General features: G+C 44.6%; 1 protein-coding gene across 2 annotated transcripts in view; it reads right to left on the bottom strand.

The window, feature by feature from the left end:
* The window catches only part of Fbn1 (fibrillin 1), a 201,318-nt gene that overhangs the window by 21,342 nt on the left and 160,835 nt on the right, over window positions 1–19,141 (bottom strand). For both annotated transcript variants that reach the window (XM_060371759.1, XM_060371760.1), the window contains exons 43-51: window positions 18,547–18,618; window positions 15,826–15,951; window positions 12,993–13,115; window positions 9,599–9,724; window positions 7,562–7,678; window positions 6,174–6,302; window positions 5,227–5,346; window positions 3,459–3,584; window positions 194–343 (exon numbers count right to left, since the gene is read on the bottom strand). In XM_060371759.1, the coding sequence (XP_060227742.1) occupies window positions 194–343; window positions 3,459–3,584; window positions 5,227–5,346; window positions 6,174–6,302; window positions 7,562–7,678; window positions 9,599–9,724; window positions 12,993–13,115; window positions 15,826–15,951; window positions 18,547–18,618 (1,089 nt within the window). The remainder of the gene's footprint in view (window positions 1–193; window positions 344–3,458; window positions 3,585–5,226; window positions 5,347–6,173; window positions 6,303–7,561; window positions 7,679–9,598; window positions 9,725–12,992; window positions 13,116–15,825; window positions 15,952–18,546; window positions 18,619–19,141) is intronic.

Raw genomic sequence — 19,141 nt, 5'->3', positions numbered from 1 at the left:
GTGCTTATTGTTCAGATGACTTTGATTTATAACATTTAAAAGAGAATATAATTACTAGGCTCCTTCTTTAAATGGACATTCTGATTACGCCCTAGAGCTTGATTGTCCTATTGGCCTTCAGGCTTCCACTGTAACTGATTTCAGGGTCACACGTACATGGGCTCATGCCATGAGAAACAGATGTTAGACTTACCGTCTGGCTCGGTGGGGCACAGCTCACAAGGGTCTCCCCAGCCTTCTCCCTTCAGAGCACAGCAGCACTCTTGCTTGGAATGGTTTCTGGATTTGGGTGATGAGCACTTTCCGCCTTCAAACTTCGCGTAACAGTAGCTCATTCTCAAATCTGCAACACAAACCCACGGTACGCTTCAGTTGCTTTCCTGCCAAATCCTGGCTGTGTGAGAGTGGGCCACCGCACTCTCTCCTTCGCCACAGCATTATTCCGCAAGTGATCGGAATCACAAATGAGCTGAGACTCACGGGTAACTGACGATAAGCTACGATGAGCAAATTTCTGTTGCTTTATCTTTATTCTTCAGTTTACCCACTACTTCAAAGCAACCTGATGTGGATACTAGACTCCAACCCTGTCAGTCTTAACAGACTTCCACTCATGACTTCAGGACAGTAACACTGCCAGATAGAATCACTCACAAAGAGGAGTCCCTACACGGTGGCTTTTCTTGAGTGAATTTTGTACAACTTTCGGTAAACAGACGAAGGCTGGAGCGCCTCCCGGTTCTAGCTCTAGGACATAAGGTCATTCTGTGTCCTATACACCCTGGGGCCAAAGAAAACCCCACACCATAGCATAGAACAAATGAAGAAGTGGTGGCTAGTGTGTGGACCGGTGACAGCACCGCCAGGGGCATTCACTGACGCAGCTACTCAGGGCACTGTGGGGACAAATTTCAAGTGGGGCTTCCTGCAGACTTTACATGTAGGTGCACACACACCTACATCAAAATTAAATTTCCGAAGCCTGTTCAGTGCGGTAGAAAAAGGGAGGGAAAAGGACAGAAGGCAGGACTACAGGTGAGTACAGGCAGAATAACCTTTCCTTCAAAGAATGTATGTGCTTCTTTACATTCATTATTGCTCTGGTAACACCAAGTGAGAGGAGACCGCTTTCTTACAAAATGCTCTAATGTTGCTTGGCACAATTTTAGAGGCCAACTTTTCCAGTTCTTCTAGAGCACACTGGGTGGTTCTGAGCAGTGAGCTCATACAGGGGTCTGGGATTTTTTTTTTTTTTTTTTCTTAAAGCTTGACTTCGAGAGCCATGCACAACTTCTCCCTCATTACCCGGTGGCTGAAGTCTGCAGGTCTGAGGACACATTTCCATTCCACATCCATGTTGAACCATTCCTTTTTTTCTTTAGTTTGGACTACCTCTGATGTCTTCATTCTCTGCAGTCAGTTTTCCAGTCCAGAAAGTATACTCTCATAGCAGCCTTTGCCACCCAAATATTTACTTTGTGGAGAGACGCCAAGATTTAATTAATTCTCATTTTCCTGGGGGGGGGACGCCTTTTTGGGTTGCTTTATTCTTCAGGTTCTTTGTCACATCCATTTTTAAAAATATAAATGGTATTATTTTTACCACTTATTCCTTCAGCTGTCCTTAGACTGCTGACCCTCCTCTAGACCCAGTCCTGTCTTCCCCACACCACCCACTGTCCTCCACACCAAAAGAAAGTAAATATCTTGAACTTAGACTGAGACTCAAATGCATCAGGTCCCAAGTCTATCAAAACGACAGATACCTTTCCCTGAATCTTGCAGGTAAGACGGCTCCTTTATAATGTAGTACACAGTGCCAGAGCCTGCCCCCTCTGTCCCCAAGGACAGTGGCATTTGGTGCTTCAAAACCCAAAGCCAGAGATTCTGCGGAATGTTCTCGTTTTTTGGCCCATAGAAGCCTGTTTGTCACCCTATAAGAAAAATTCCTGTTTCAAAATTTCACGTTCCAGCAGACCAGGCAGTCAGTGGGAGATTTGCTTTCTTCATGTTGTTCCCTCTAGGTGAGCTTGTCACTCAAAGGTGCCCTGCACTGAGAAACAGCTCTGTGCTCAAAGGTCCGCCTTAGCCAGAGCTCCCTAGGAAGCCTGCTTACCAGCCCATCTGCAAACAGCCCTTCCTGACCTCTGAAATTCCTTTGGAAGTATGAAAGTCACTTTCCCTGCTTGCATTCCTCACTTCTGGCTAAGGATGTGGCAGGGTTCTCGCAGCTGGGCTGGTTCTGCCTGCAGCGTCAGCTTGCCCTTGTGACAGGCCAGCGCAAATTGAATTAATAGCCCTGGAGTTTCCTCTGGCTCGCCACATCGGCAGATTCGCACCTGGCTTCCCACTGCTTTCTTTCCGAATGCAGGCCAAGCCAAAGACACAAACAAGGGAGTAGAAGTCAGGCTCTATGGGGCTGGCCTGGGCCTCAATGACTACTCTGAAACCCTTGTGGTCTTCTGATAGTTCCCTACAAGAGCAAACCAACCACAGAATCTGCAACCTTTCCATTTATATTTCTGCAATGATCAACTGTAAGATTGCTTGGGTGGGTACTGGTGTGGTTTGGGTGAGCAAACTGGATTTCTACACCAATAAATGGCTTCTCTGGTCAAAACTTGGCAGGCCTAGAACCCCATAGCCATAGGTAAATTATATTCTATACCTATTATTTGGTAATATGAAGCAAACCACATACACAGAACAAACAACCAAACAAATAAAAGCACAGAGCAACAAACAGACACCGAGTGAAGGAAATTCTAAACATAATAAATTTGTGGGTCTTTCCCATCCTGTAACCCATTAAACTAGTTTGTATGAGTATAGCCAAATAACAATTGCATTGTTTAGGAATGTCTAAACAAGTTTCTGGGTTTTAACCAAACAATGTTTTGTGTTTACTTTCAGAGTCTTAAATGTCTTTTTTTTTTCTTTTACTTTAAAGTTAACCTTGCAAGCCCTTGAGTATTTTCACGACTGACAACTATTATTCCATTTCCCTAGAGGATTCGTGAGGTAAAGATGGGCGGGGGCAGGTGACTAGTTTCCACTTTTGTTGTCTGAGGATCTTGGTTTGCACCCACAGTCATGCAGGCTGCAGGTTCTGAGGCAGGGAACCCATGGCTGATTTCCCCCAGGTCCTGTGGCTTCAGTGACTCTTGGGGATGCCTCTCTTCAAAAGCCTATCGGCATCTGTGCTTGGGCATCTGTGCTTGTCAGAGGGTGAGGGGTGGAAATACCAAGAAAGTTGTATAAGCAACTGGAACTTGATGGATGGGTTTTTAACCTTAAAAGTCAAAATTAACCTTCAGGCATATGGGAATCATTAGACCTGTGGGTGAATGAAACATCTTCTCGTTCACAAAGACCCAGCGTCTTGCCATGTTTAAAACATAAGACCACAACAAATAAACACAGAACAACGAAAGTCCAAAGCTTTCACAGGCATTTACCTTGGCACCTTCTTCCAGTCGAGGACAGGGAGAACCCTTCTGGACACAGACATTTGAAGCTGCCCTCCGTGTTGCTACAGGTCCCCAAAGCACAGATTTCTGGCTCTTCAACACACTCATCAATATCTAAAGGAATTATGCACACCAGAGTCAGGATGTCAAGGAAACCCCAATAGTCACTAAGTCAAAGACGTGCAAGCTCAGTGTCCGAACCCTTCCAGCAGGGAAAGGACTGCCAACCAAGTCCAAGGCTGGCCTTGGTGAAAGCCAGTTCCTCTCCACTCACTGATGCAGCCTTTCCGGCACCCCACACTGCAGCTTTCCCAGAGCCCATTGCTGAAACCATCATCAGTAGTCACTTTACCGAACACAATCTCACCCCAGAAGACAATTCTGATCTGCAAATCAGTTTTCTGAAGATAAGATTTTTATTTTATTTTTTATTTTTTTAGATCAGAGACTTCCCTTCCTCACAGAGCTCCCAGAAACTAGATATATGTGAAAAGACTCCTGTTCTTCAGCACATCAGCACCCCTCTAAGGGTGACCTGTCGAAAATTCAGAGTGGCCTGGCTAACCAGGTGTATCATAAGGGTTTCCCTAAGAGACTCCTGGCTTGTGTATGTTGGCCTGGCTACATAATTAAGTATTCCCTTTCTCTTTCAAAATTATCGCAGCTTGGTGATTAAGTTACACAGCCATTCTACTTCTGTAAAAGGCACGGCCACGGGCTGGAGAGATGGCTCAGGGGTTAAGAACGCTTGCTGTTCTTCCAAAGGTCCCGAGTTCAATTCCCAGCAACCACATGGTAGCTCACAACCATCTACAGTAAGATCTGGTGTGTAGGCAGAATGCTGTATAAATAATAAAAAGGCACAGCCACTCTGCTGTAACAAACACCTATGCCCCGTGACTTTCAGCTAGAATTCATAGTGAATTCTAGCTAGAATTCATAGTGAATTCATAGTGAATTCTAGCTAGAATTCATAGTGTGCTGTCTTAGTTAAAATTTTAAAAATGATATCTTAGCTGTCTCTTGGGTCATGGAACTCTTTTGCTTCACATTTGTGCAGTTCTGCCTACACCAAGATGCATTTACATAACTTTGTTCTCAAAAGGCCCACCTAAGGGAAAGTCAAGAAACTAACTCCATTATCTTGACTTAATTTTGCTACTATCATACAATGGATATTCTAGAAATAAGCAATCAAAGTAATTTGTTTTGTATAATGTGAAATCAGACTCCTCATCACTGCATTTGTAGTGTGCATTTTTGTCATTTTTTTTGTGCTTACCAATGAGTTTGAACGTCTCTTCACTGAATTACTTCACTTTTAGACTCCTCCACCACCACACCTACCATTTTCTTTTTAAAAAAGTTAACTTTTTAAAAAGCGCTCAAATATTTCCTTTGAGGGGGTTGCTTTTATTATTATAGAGCTTTTGTTATTATATGTATTTCCACACGCATACGGTGTGCTTGTCTATGTGTGTGTGTGTGTGTGTGTTTGAGGCCACAGGTTGACACTGGATGACATCCTAGATCCTTCTCCATCTTATGTATCGAGACAGGTTCTCTCAATTAAACTTTAAGCATGCTGGTTTGTCTAGTCTAGCTGCCCAGCTTGACAGAGGATTAGGTCTATCCTCTGACTTAGATTTGAAAAACCAATGGAGTATTCCAAACTGAAGATGACATCACCAAACATTTCTGATTTCAGCGATTCCAGTGCAATGCCCTAATCCTCATCTCCATCACAGCCCTTTACCTTCACATTTGTCATTCTGCAGACTGTACCCAGGTGGGCAAATACACCTGTAGGAGCCATCTAAGTTCTGACAGGTTCCGGGTGCACATTTCCCAGGATCCAGAACACACTCATTGATATCTGCAGGGAAGGGGAAACCGGAGAGAGGTTTTTGCTGGCATGAGTCTACCAAGAAGTGCAAACTCAATCAGAGGAACCGGAGTCAGACCACGGAAACACACAGAGCTCATTAGAAGCCACCAAAGTCTCCCAGAGAGGAGAGCAAAGTAATTACTTTAAAAGCTTCCCAAAGGGCTCAATACAGCCACATTTTATTCTGCCTCCCGCAAATTGAGTATTCCTAGAAAATTGTAGTGCACAGAAAGGGTTTTAAAGACACTTAAAAGATTATGTGAACTAACCTCTGGAGAGGTATTTTGAGCGAATTATAATGAATCATATATATTAAGTTTAACATTTAACAGTTGAAATGCTTCCCGTGACTATAACCGGATTTTTAAAATAAGAAGAAAAACGGCACTACATCTGCATTAAAAATGAATAGAGTCTTTACAAGGAAGATGAGTGTAATTCTATGGTGATTTTTCCTCTAGCTGCCCATAGTAGGATTAGAACGGAGACTGCCTGATTCTGTGCTGGGTCTTTGGGGACATGCTCTCATGACTATTTTACTTCCTTCTGTATTTGTATACTTTTCACCTTCCCTTCCCACCTTCCAACTCTTCTCCATGTCCCTCCCCCAACACTCTTCTTGAATTCATGACTTTTTTATTTATTTTTATGTTTTACATGCACTCAAAACACACACACACACACACACACACACACACACGCACACGCACACCTCAGCCAATTAGCATTTCCCTTACTTGCACATGTTCTACTGACCCCTTAGGACTGGCCCGTCCCTCCCACTCTCTGAGGGTCCTCCTGGGCTCCTCACTCACCCACACAGGTCCTGCCGTCCGGAGCCACCTCGTAGCCCTCGTTGCACCTGCACTGAAAGGACCCCACTGTGTTGACGCACTGGCCATTTCTGCAAAGATTCCCATTTCCAGTCGCACATTCATCAACATCTGGAAAAAAAATCTTTGTTATGTTCCAAAGAAAATGTCAAAATCCAAGCCATCATCCTAAACCTTGGTGGCCTTTGTGGACTTGGCCAAATATTAGAAATTACAGTGAAGACCTGGTTTCAGCCGCAAACCCAGCTGTAGGCACCCACTCAAATATAATGCAAAGATCACATTATCATATTAAAGCTGGCAATTTGCATGATAATTTTGTAGCAGTTTTGCCTAGACTTTGTATATTTTTTGTCCTTTTGCATTTTTTATTTAAAAAATGTAATTATTATATACAAGATTAGGTTTCATGATGGAATTTTCAAACAAAATTTGTTTTGTAGATTCTCTGCTCCAAGCCCTAGTCCCCTTTCACCCCCAAAACTCCTTTTGCTTTCATTTCTAATGTGTCCCTCTACCCTCTCCTTTCCCCCCTTTCTGGTCTCTTTATTTTAGATTTTGTTTTTTAAAAGATAAAAATAATTTACTGGATTCAGATGATGTCATACTTTAGTACTGCAATTACAAGTAATGAAGATTAGCTTCTAACTATGTATAGCCTTTTATTCATTACTTTTCTTTAGCATGCCCTCCTTTAAATTAATTTTAAGCTAGTTTAAAATAATGGGTTTCATTGTGATGTTCTCACACACATATATTCTTGCATCTTGCTCATGTCTACATTCCTAGTACCCTGCCCTGCACTTCCTGCCCTCCATTTGGTCCCTTCCTCATCCCAAACATTCTTCCTGTATATTCGTCTTATACACACACACACACACATATGTTATATGTGTATATATGTGTATATATGGTATATGTGTGCGCATATATAACATATATGCTTTATATAGCACATACATAAGGCTAAATCTAGATTCTGCATCTGAGAGGAAAAGCCTATCATGTCTTATAAGGGGAATGTTATGCACTTAATAACTTGTTTATTTGAAGAGAAACTGCAGAGAAGGATCTATGAAAAGGGTTCCATATTCTTCTACAATTATGTAACTTATAAGGACTTGCTTTCATATGTTAACCTAAAGTGTTTATCTTAAACTTAAATCAAAGTAGATATAAAAATTATAGCTGCGGCTACACAGCTCAGTAAAGGTAAAAGAGTTAACTAAATTTGACTTTTTAATTAACACATGGTATTTGATAGTCATCTGACCAGCTGTCAGGCAGAAGGGTGCATATGTTAAGAGCAGCCTGCATGCTGGCCACGATACAGACTCACACGCGACGTGGCGACATTTTTTAATACTCACCTATACAGTCGTTGTTGTGAGAAAGTATGAAGCCATGGTTACAGCGGCAGTTGAAGGAACCGATTGTGTTTCTGCAAGTCCCGTTCCCACAGGCATCTCTCTCACACTCATTTATGTCTAGGAGCAAGGAAGGCCAGAGAGGGACAGCGTGACTGAAGAGGAAAGTGCTTATGTGGTCACGGATGCTGAAGAGCAGCTGGGGCTGGAAGGGTCTCCCTTGGGACGCTGGGATGTTCTGGCTGATGGCATCAGTACCCTGGAGAAGCTGAGGTGAGGACCTACACTGTGGAAGTACAGCGTCTCCTCAGCTGGCGTGTGGGAGGAGGCGAGACGAGGACATGGGAACTGGACAGGAATTGTATTCTATTTGCTCCTCAAAGTCTCCACCCTTGCCACTTTGCTCAAATACTTTCGCTTGAAAATGGAAAAACTTCTGTGTACATCTGGACCTTCATTTGTCGCCACCTTTGGCACACTCCAGCTTTCAGAATTCACACTCCAAGTTACCCCAAAGCCATGACTCACCAGGCTTTGCTGTGGAGTCAGCAGCAGAACCCTGCTCTCTAGCTAACCTGCCACTTTGGACACGTCTTTCTCCCACCCGTGATAACCTACCATTCCCTCTGAACTCAGCTAAGGGGTGAGATGGTACTCACTCTGGTTTTGTTCAGAAGTCTTGGCATTGTTTGTCTTTTTATTTACTGGTCTGTGACTTTTCTCTTTGGTGCATTATGAAGCTTATTCTGGCAACTGAAGTATTTTTGCATCTTACCACAGCAGCTAACATCTTTCTTATGTGTCATATTAAGGGGGAAGTAGAAAAAAGTAAGTGAAAGAACATTGGTGCTTTTGGTTTGGAGGAGGAGCCGTGATGAAAAGGACCGAGGTTAAGGGAGGTCAAAATGTAAATGATGAAAGTCAAGACTGCCTCTTTTAAGTTTGGGACATAGAGATAACTATTTGTGATTTTGATGGAAAAGTTGTTGCTAGCTCCCCTGTTCCTTGAATATGGACTGAGCATCACATCTAAATAAGGAGTCACTGTCACTACGCAGCCGCCTGAAAACTGGGAAGGCAATGGAAAATCTGTCGTGCTCATCCATGGCCATGCCTGTTGAGTTTTGTTAAAATACATTCTTGGTTGGCATGTTCCAGAAAGTTCAAATGGAGAGTGTGAGAGAGAGAAGCAGTGGGGTAGATTTTGTGGTAATGCAAGGAAGGCTGAGGCACCGTGGGATGAGCCAGGACAATTAGGAAGAAAATAAAATGTCATTCATGGGTGGGCCTAGTTAGAGTCAAAGGTAAGTGGTTTAAACCGGACTCAATAGGATGTTCTTCCAGTATATGTTTGATTCATGGGCTTAAAGACCCTCGAAGACCTCATGGCATCGGCCTTAAATTAGAAAAAAAAGGAAAGAAAGTATTGAAAAGCACTCTGACAGGACTGAAAAAGGGAAGGGATTTGAAACTCTGACTTCTCCTTTTTCCCATAGGAAGATGATTCCTGCTCCTACTTTCTAACAATTTTCAATTTGCCATTGAAGATGTGATGCCAACCGGAGATCTCTTCACTATATATATTAATACATTCAAACACTGAGGGCTGGCCTGATAAACGGCCCACAAAAATACGAGCCAAGGCCATGCACTGTTAACATTTGTGCTAACAAATTAAACTGTTGTCTCAATATATTTCTCAATTAAGTTAGTTAAATAATTTCCCCCCCCCCCCCCGTGGCTAGGAGTGTGACTCGGTGGTGGAGAGCTCCCCAGCAGGCGTGAGGCCCTAGGTTTGATTACAAACACTGCAAGAAAAGGATTTCTACACACTTGCAGCCTAATGACTGTTCATGACTGTGAAGGGAGGTTAGTGAGTTCAGATCGCCAAAGGTGTGGTGTGTCACTGCGGTACGTCCACGCTTACTTTTATTTTGTAAACGGCAGACAGTTAACAAACAGCTTAGCACTAAATCTTGCGCTTATGCGCGCGGATGCAAATGGGTTCTGGGGAAAACCGCGGGCTGAGCACGCACTTACCCAGGCACATGGTTTGATCCGCGTTTGTTTTGAAGCCGGTGTGACAGAGGCAGTAGAAACTCCCCACCGTGTCTATACACTGGCCGTGGCTGCATATGTTGGGGATCTCTTGGCACTCATTTCGATCTGTAAACCAAAGGCATCTTAGCTGGTCTCTGTGCACATTTGCAGGTTTTCTTACGTGGAGACTTAGAACACGAAATGGTGGACCAGATTATCCCCGGGGCATTGTTCCCAGGGAAAATCCTAACTCAAAACCTAGGTAGAGAAGCCCACAACACTGGCATTCCGTCTGTTTTTACTCTGAAACCGGCTGGAGTTTACTTTCAGGGTATATGAGCTCCTGGTGAACTCAAGAAACAGCTCCCTCCACCAAGAGGGAGAAAATGAAAATGAACTTAGAGTGGGGAGAAGCCCTTGACTAGATGTCTAAACAACGCCTACGGAATCAATATCTCTCGGCCTTGGTGCTAAAGATCATAGACACTTTGGGGCTTCCTTTAAATTTTATAGCCAAGTCCAACACATTATGCTTTTATTGAAGAGGGGCAACATTATAATTGAATGGATGCTCACGCTCAGTCCTCTTGCTTTGCCTCACTCCTTCAGCTTTCATTCCATCACATACTGTTTTTAGTTGAAAATCTAGATTGCTCCGGGCCTGGAGAGATGGCTCAATAGGTTAAGAGTACTGGCTGCTCTTCCAGAGGTCCCAAATTCAACTCCCAGCACCCACATGGCAGCTCACAACTGTCTATAGTCTATCTAGCTCCAAGTGATTTGATACCCTCACACAGAATGCACGCAGGAGAAAACACCAACACACATTAAAAAAAAAAAAGAAAAGTTAAAAGAAAAATCCAGACTGCTTATCTAGGGTCTAGAAAGCTGTTACATCAGGGCAACAAAGCCTAACTCTGGAAGAGACCTTTCTCACAGCCATCTCCAAGAATCGATCAATCAAGACACTGTTTAAAAGTCTCAGGTGTAGGACAGGATTGGGATTACACTGCTCAGAAACTGTGGCTAATCTACACAGAAAACAGTTAACAAATATCACTATTCTCATTTGAGAAAAAAAAATCTAAAAGGAGGAATGAATGGGCAGGGAAAAAAGAAAAAGAAAAGGGAGCTGCCCTTGAGGAAGGTCAGGTATTGCTGGATCTAGGAGTGTGTAAGGACCAGATAAATCTCTCCTTTATCTTACAATGTTTTTTGAAAAAAATAAAATATGGAGTACTTCCAGGTTCTACCGAGGAAGCAAAAGCCAGCATCTTAGGCAGCCTAACAGCAGGGCGCTCACTTTTCTGGGTCTACGTAACTAGGAATCTGTAAGAGGCATATTTTTAACTCCCAGGAGATTCTGTCTGATGTGTCCTGGTAGGTTTGGTCAAACTTTGGAGTAAGGACAGGATCCCAAACAGAGAGAATAGAGATATAAGGAAGTGGCTGAGGATGGAGCCGGGAAGGCATTTATTTCCACAGGGGTAGGATTTGCTACTGACATCAGATTGGCCTCCTGAGCGCCACTCTCCACAGTGGTGTAGGGCTGGGACCATTAGGATTTGGAGTTAGAAGCAACGTGGGTGTGGATTCAAATTTAAAACTCAAAGGATGGTATTTTCATTTTTGCATTCTGCCTGAAAACTACCAGGATAAGGCAGCGCTTTAAGACATTATAAAATAGTTTTAAAGTAGGATGGCGGCCTGGCATGGTGGCCAAGAACGGGGATCGGCACTCTGGAGGTGAAACAGGTGGAGTGTGAACTTGAGGCCAGCCTGAGCTAAATAGTAAGATACTATCTCAAAAATCAACAACGAAAGTGAGATGGGAAGGAAGAATAGAATCTTCAGCCCTCAAAGCTGAATAGGTAAAGGACTCAAGGGCCTCAATAAATAAGGGAAGTTGAACTGTAGCCTACATAAACTGCTCACTCAGGTTTTCCCTGATAGTACCAGACGCAGTTCAGGCCAACATTCTATAAGAAAACAAAAGGGCTTGAGCTGCAGTAGGCTGTAGCTGGTCGCCTTTTGTTGATCTATAAATAGCCCAAGCTAATGGCCAGAGTAAATGGTCAACCACGGCACACTCAGTGTGACCAGCCAGTCTTTATTTTAACTGGACTTATTTCACCCAGCTCCTAAAAAATATATAAATTAAAAGTAAAATGCAGGGAAGTAGAGCTAGAGCCAAATGTCACTGGAGTATTGTGCTTCATATCAGCGAGGTCCTGCTTTTCCTGTTCTGTATCTTTACTTTATGGATAATCTCAGCTCTGCTGATAGGACGAGAAATACCTGCACATGCTCCCTTAACCTCAACAAAACAGATCTTGGTTTGCAAAGTGATTTTTTTTGTTGTTCTGGTCTTACACCCTCTTCCCCCAAGGTCTCATTAAACAATGAAAAATACCCTGCAGAGAGCAGCATGCTTCCTACCACTTAATCACAGCTGGCCAAAAGAGCCAAGGAAAACCTGACCATGGTCCTCCCCGAGTTGTTTCATTCACAATTGCACAAAAACCCAGGAAACTCACTTGGAAGTGAGGGGCAGGCAGGGTGACACATGCTTGCTGACCTTAAAAGTACAGTGATTGCAACCATACAGAGGCTTACATGAGGACCATTCTGAAGTATTAACTTGCCTCCGAGCTCAAACACAAGAGACTTAATACTCTGGGTATTATGCCACTCACTCCGGGTACTATCAAATGTGGACTAAATTTGTCACCAGTGTAAGCCGACAGCACGCTCACTTCTTATTTACACCACCACATCCTGACGGAGGTGGGCAGCAGACATCCTAACCTCCTGCTTACTGCAGGAACTGTGAGGAGACTGGCAATGGTTGCTGCCTTCAGGGAGGGATATTTGTCAGTAAGAGGTTTGGGAAGGGTATGGTGTGTGTGTGTGTGTGTGTGTGTGTGTGTGTGTGCATTTTAAACCTGTTCATGCAGCAAGATCTGCTCCAACTCAAGGAGTGCAGCCAAAGCATATGAGGAAGAAATGATGAAAGCCTTCCCTGTCTAAGGGAGACTGTGTAGAAGCTGCTGCTGCTGCTGCTGCTGATGATGATGACGATAACAGATTAGAGGACTGTGAGCTTATGTGTGTGGGTAGGTGGGTATTTCTGAGTGGGATTAGGGACATAGGCAATCCTTTATGTAAATGACCTCATTTTTGCTTTACAAACATCTCACTTACAAAGAAAGCAAAGAGCTAAGTGTTTAGATATTTCACCTATTTTCCTGGTTGGTTTTTTTTTTTTTCCTCTATAGTTACTTTGAGTTTATCCACCTAGATTTTTCGCTTCTATTCTTTAGCTGTATAGTCTCTAAGGAAGTGCAGATGTTAGGACGGTGCCAGTGACGTCCTCGCAACGGGTGCTACCTACCGTTGCACTGGCCCGTGGAGGTGAGGCGGTAGCCCGGCTTACAGTCACAGCGGTAGCTGCCTGCCGTGTTGATGCACTCCGCATTGCGCTGGCACACGGGGCCGTTCTGACACTCGTCGATGTCTGCAAGCAGAAGAGAGTTAAAGACTCTGGGGCTGAGTCAGTGGTGACTGTTTCCTTCCGTTGGCTTCTGAAAAAGCAGCAATGGATATTTGTAACAAACTCATTCGTAATGGCAAAAGCTAGGAAGCAGCCACGATACCCTCCAGTAGGTGAATGTATTGCAAATACCCTGTGGCGTATTAAGATGGAAGACTGTCAGCCAGTATTCTAGTGAACTGCCTGGCCACAAGCAGACACGGGAGAAACTCACTCAGTCTTCTAGGCTGGATTAATAAATGAAAGAAGCTGCCTGAAAAGCCCGTATACTATTCCTATTCCAACCGTCTAAATTCCAGGAAAAGGCAAAACTATGGGGCCAGTAAAGAGATTAGTGGCTCCCGGGGCTTAGTTTGGGGTTGGTGGGGGAAGGCAGGTAGGTAAAACCCAGAGAAGCTTTAGGGCAGAGAAACTATGATACAATCAGAGTAGATTCACATCGCTATAAAAATCACATTAGAAATATACGTCACTATAAATTTGCTCCAGAAGCCAGGAAGTATACTACCAGGGGTGGATCCTGTTCCCTAAGAAGAGGAGACATAAAGGGCTCAGGAAGGGAACAGAACCTCAGAGACTCAGGAGTGAGAAAGACTCTGGCTGAGGACCGGCCAAGCTGCCTAGTCAGTCAGGAAGCAGCTTTCATGAGCCGTCCGCCATGTTGGGGTAGGGTATGCTTTTGGTGATGGAGCTGCCCATGGTCATCCGTGCTCCTGTATGGAACCTGTCACCCACACTCCTGTATACAACTCAGTAAAGTTACCAGTTCATGACTCTTAGATCTGCTGTGAGTGCCCTACCCGGATTGAATTTATTTGTTTAGACCTCCCCAGGAAAAGCCACAACAGAAACACATCGGGATATCTCTCAAGACTGTGCTCCTATGGTGGAAACATTGCTTCACCCACCAGTTCTGCCTTGCTTGTAAACTATGAAGAAACACAGAGTCAACCATGCCACAGAAGAAGCCAAGCGGTATGACAGGCAGGCACTTCTGCTGACATGCGAGCCTAACATCTGCTTATGCACTTCCTTGTGGAAAGTATAAATATGGAAGTCCCCCAAAACATTCCTGGAATCCATTCCAACTGTAGGAGGGCTGAGACATGCATGAGGTCAGCCTTTAGTTTTCTGATTGATTTTGAAAGCTAAGAATGTGTTCAGAGACAGCTGAGTGTATTTAGACACTCACCTCGAAGATGAATAACTTGTGAAATGAAACCCCCAAATCGGAGCACTTAATCTTCTTATCGTTCTATGAATGTGACTGCTTCTCTGACACCTTTATAAGCAATACCAGTGGGTAAAGCATGCTGGGTCTTCCCTGACAGCCGGGGTACTTTGCCCTGGTCCAGCAGCTTTCAATCCCATGTATGTTGCAAGATCTGGGCTGACTTTGTACTCAGGGGTGGCCTTTTGGCAAATACAAGTAGTGGTAACGGGGTATTTGGGTAATTATCCAAGGGGCCTCTAAATGGCAGGCATCCTGAGATGTGTTCCAGAAGGGGAAGAGTACAGCCATGAGGAAGACAGCCACCTCTAGCAGATAAGATCTGTCCCTCCCTGTTCTTCCTATAGCTGCGCTCTCTCTGCACTAACCCGATTCCTGATGGTTCCTGGAAACCCCACAGCTGGAGCCATGGTCCGAACCGGCTATCTCCTTAAAAAGTCTCGGACTGGCTATGACCCCTGCCCGCAACCCACACAACAAGTAGGGCAAGTGATTCGTGCCCAGTTGGCCACAGTGGTTGAAAGCTGGCAGGAGAGCCTACCAAGCATGTGGTTACTAATGGAAAGCAACTCTGTGGGTGCATTGTAAACTGTCCCTACTTTAGAGAAAAGGGATTGTTAATGTCAAAATACTGACATGTGTGCCATAGCACATGCTCCGAAGGGTAACAACCCTTTCTATAATGTGCAAAGTTTGGCTGGAGGCCCGCCGTTGAAGCATTAAGTAGAAACGAACTCCAGTTGTCTCCGAGAACATCTCATACGTCCTATGCAGCAATGTGTCTCCCATTGAAATGTAAGTGTGCTATCTTCCCCCGTGGAGGGTAAAAGTATGAAGTGTTATAAGGACACTTGGAATCTCAGTCTGTATACATGGCAAAAGGAGGCAACTGGAAGTCCATTTGCATGCATGCCAACAGCCTCCATATAAAATCAGATTTGTTCTTCTTGCCATTTAGAATTCTCTCATGAGTTTGGAATATTGGTTTCACCATTATTTCCATTTGCGGGGAGCAGAATCTCTGTTTGGAAGACAACACCGACTTTGACATTTAGCGAAAGATGACTATCCTCTTGCGTTGGCTTTGAAGAAGGAGAAACAAAAGCAATCTGTTTGACACACCCAGGAACTCGAAGCTTTTTCCTATCAGCTGGGAATCTAATATATTATGTGTTGGGGAAAAGAGGTCCTAGAATGAACAGACTGATTTTCTCACTGGGAGAAAAAAATTTAATGAAAAAAAATTTTTTTTTTTTTGCATGAAACCTCATGTGGGTCTCTACCATGTGATTTTCCTAGTTAATTAATTTTTAAGATGCTATTTCTGTCAACTTCAGAAGAACTCCCTTTAATGTGCTTTTCTAGTGTTGTAGAATTTGGCAAGGGTGTTGTTAAGCAGCTGGCCAGTTACTTCGCTTGCAGATATGCTTTCGTCACGCTTACCTTCACAAACCAGTAACTTGTCATTATAGAAGAATCCCACTGGGCACTCACACCGGAAGCTGCCAACCATGTTGATGCACACTCCGTTCTCACAGACCCCCGGGATCTCCCGGCATTCGTCGATATCTGGAAACAGGGAGGCCCCTCGTGAGCGACAGTGTGGTCTGGGACCCTGTGCAGGCCGAGACAGGGTTGGAAGGCAAACACATGTGCATCTATGTGAAGTGCATATCTTTTGGGCTGAGTTTTGTTGCGAAACATGTGATTTGTGAGGTAGGGACCACTTTTGAATCTACTGAGCAGCATGTACACCGGATGAGGAGGGTCTGACTAAGGGTCAGCTCGGAGGAAGGACTGTCTCAGTAGACTGTTATTCCTAAGGCCAGAGGGTTGGGCTTGTCTGCTTCTTCTCCTGGAGGGCCCCTCTGTCTGCTTGTTAGAATTTGACAGACCATGTCAGCCGGGCAGGCGTGTACAGTATGGGCTACACTCACAAGTCCTGAGGCTTCTGTGACTGTATAGGAACGCTTGTTCTCTTATTATAGCCAGCATATTTTCCTGCCTGAGATGGAAGGTGACAGCCATGAGCTCAGGGGGGTTTATGAGAACAGCAGAAACCTCAGAAGAGCACACTCTGAAACCAGCCTATCCGAGGCCCTTTCCCAAGAGTTTGATTTTGAGGAGGATCTCAAGGGAGGCTGGAAGTACAGTAATGGGATATGTGTAACAAGAAGGCAGGAATGGGGCTAAATGGAGGCAGGGAGGGAGGGAGGGACCCGCCAAAGGCACAGAGGAGCATGGGGTTGAGGAATAGTGAGAGGCACAACCGCATGTGCGCATGGAAAATGTCATGGTAAAGCCCTTTGTTTTACATGCTAACCTACTAAAACCCATTTTAAAAAGATCTCCAAGCGTACAGATTCAAAACATCATTATTTTGGAATACAGGAAAATTTGACCTTTGGCCCAATGTTAAGTAGCCGTATGAGGTAACATCACGATTATGTTTTGTCTGCAAACAAAAACAAATTTATAATCCACTCTTATAGTATAGATTTAAAATAAGAAATAGGGTAACCCACATTTGATAGTTCTGAATAGAAATGGTGTGTTGTTACCTAGCTTAGCGAAAACAGACTGAGTTAAATCTCTAGTCGTTGTTAGGTACAAAATAGCAAGAGGATATTATCAAATGTTTTCTTTTTCTTTTCCTGTCTGGATTTTATTTCCCCTTGGAGAAGTTTGTATTTTAAGACAAGATTAATAAACATGCTATAGTTTCAGCCACACAGGAATGGACTCTATATGCCAACAGTTGTAAGATCGTCCAGAGGAAGGCTATAAGCTCGAATAAAATAAGGCTTTATTTTGTCGTGGTGGAATTTGGTGACACTAAGCACATTGCTAAATACCATGTTTCTAGTTGCCCAGAACTGGAGCCAAGCGAATTGTGAGTCAGGACTGGGTTCTTGTCCCAGCTCTGTTACTAATTAGCTAGGTGGCCTTGGGTGAGTCTCTTCCCTTCTCTGGGCCTCTGTCTCCCCCGCTGGAAAGCAAGGGAGTTGGACGAGCCGGTTGGAGGTCTTCCCAGGTCTGCTGGTGGATGGTGCTAATGCCATTGCGCACTGCCAGCTGCGGGGGCCAGGCCTTGCTGGGTGACAGGCCTGGGCTGCCCATGGAGACCCATTACCATTAGAGGCCACTTACCTCCCAATCACAGATTCTAGACAGATTAAAAGATGTTTTGGGAAAGCAGAAAAACAGAGTCGCTAAGGCCAGGTGTTCCGTGCCAATGTCATTTAGCAGTTTTTCTTTCCAAACCATGAAGTTTCTTTGGATGTTGACTGGCCTGCAGAGCCGTATGGATCTGGCACTGAGAAAGCCTGCTGATTGCTGGAGCAGGCCCTTGTTTTCTTAAACAAGGTCAGTGGAAAGGCTGATGTAGATTTCAGTTTTACTTACTAGGAATAAGGCAAGACAAAGCTAGCCGTGGTGTCTGCTACCAGACACAGTCTCGGAGGCTTAGGGGCATCCGAGGATGGATATAAATCTCGCCACACGGGGGACGTTTTGAGAATGCAGCAACTCCCGTTGACTTCGGTAGTGTTTGCTATGAAAGCGCAAGGACATTGCCTGTGCTGGCTAACCTCTGTGCTTCTCAGCCCACGGTACTTCCGAACCTAGTACAAGCTGCAGGATCTGCTTCCGCTCCCACTTGAGACATCAGACTGAAAAGACTTTTCTGTCCCTGAAATTCTCCATGCCAGGGACTCCAAGAGAAGCCAGGGGAGACAGAACTGTTAAGGTTACACAAGGGGACTATGTGTAGCCCCTTTTGTAGTATAAAAGAGCTGAGAAGTCGTGTTACCCTCAGGAGACAGGGAATCCAATGTCAGCTGGCCCTGCCCTTTCTTTGTTGCTACCTAGGGTTAGATTGGCTAGGCTTGATTCCTGAAAAGCTTCCCAGGCTCCTTAATCATGAGCAGCAGAGGCCTCTCTCCATTAGGTGGCGCTGCGAAGGGCTTCGCACTACTTCAAGTGAGAATCTGTACTTCAAAACAGCTTGAGGCGTCTTACAACATTTTTTTTTCTTCCCAGAAAAGGAAAAAGGGAACCTAAGACAATGATGGTGTGTATGCCCCCCACTTTTAACAGAGAGGTAGAATCAGAGGGCCCCCGCCCCCACCACGTTCACAAACACACAGAGTCAGACTCACTCACCCACGGGTAAGCCAGTGTAAATGTCAATGACGAAACCAGGCCTCTGGCTTCCACAGAGGGTAGCAAACTCATCTGCAAGAGGTGAACAAGGGGCAGAAGTCAGAAACGAGCAAGGATTCACAGAGAGAAGTGACTATGGGGACATTTATGAAAATGTATCCACCTGAAAATACTGCAGAAGTAGCAGTGCCTGTACCAGGCACTGAAGGGAAGGGAAAATGACCTCCCGGCTGACAGTGAGGGACAGGCAGGTTTCTGCAGCCTCCATCCTGGCCACCGTGTCTGGCTTCCCGGTGAGTTCTCAACATCCCCCCTCAGGCCCTCCCACTCGCACGGCACGTGATTTCACACACAGTGCCTTCTCCCTGGCCCGAGGCTAGTTTGAAAGACCTATGTTCACTTATCAATCGTATTGGTTTCCCTGAGGTTTTAATGATGCGAGAGAACTCCGAAATCATCGCTAGCGATGTCCTCACGATATGCTGGATTTACTGGTTCGGTCATAAACTTGGATGTGAACCAGGAAATCTGTTCTGTCACTCGGTTTTCAGCAGAGAGGACCACGGGCAACTGCCAGGTAAACGCTTGCCTCGGC

This window comes from Meriones unguiculatus, chromosome 18 (assembly GCF_030254825.1).
Source record: "Meriones unguiculatus strain TT.TT164.6M chromosome 18, Bangor_MerUng_6.1, whole genome shotgun sequence".
Lineage (NCBI taxonomy): Eukaryota > Metazoa > Chordata > Mammalia > Rodentia > Muridae > Meriones > Meriones unguiculatus.
This window is presented reverse-complemented; position numbering and strand designations above follow the sequence as displayed.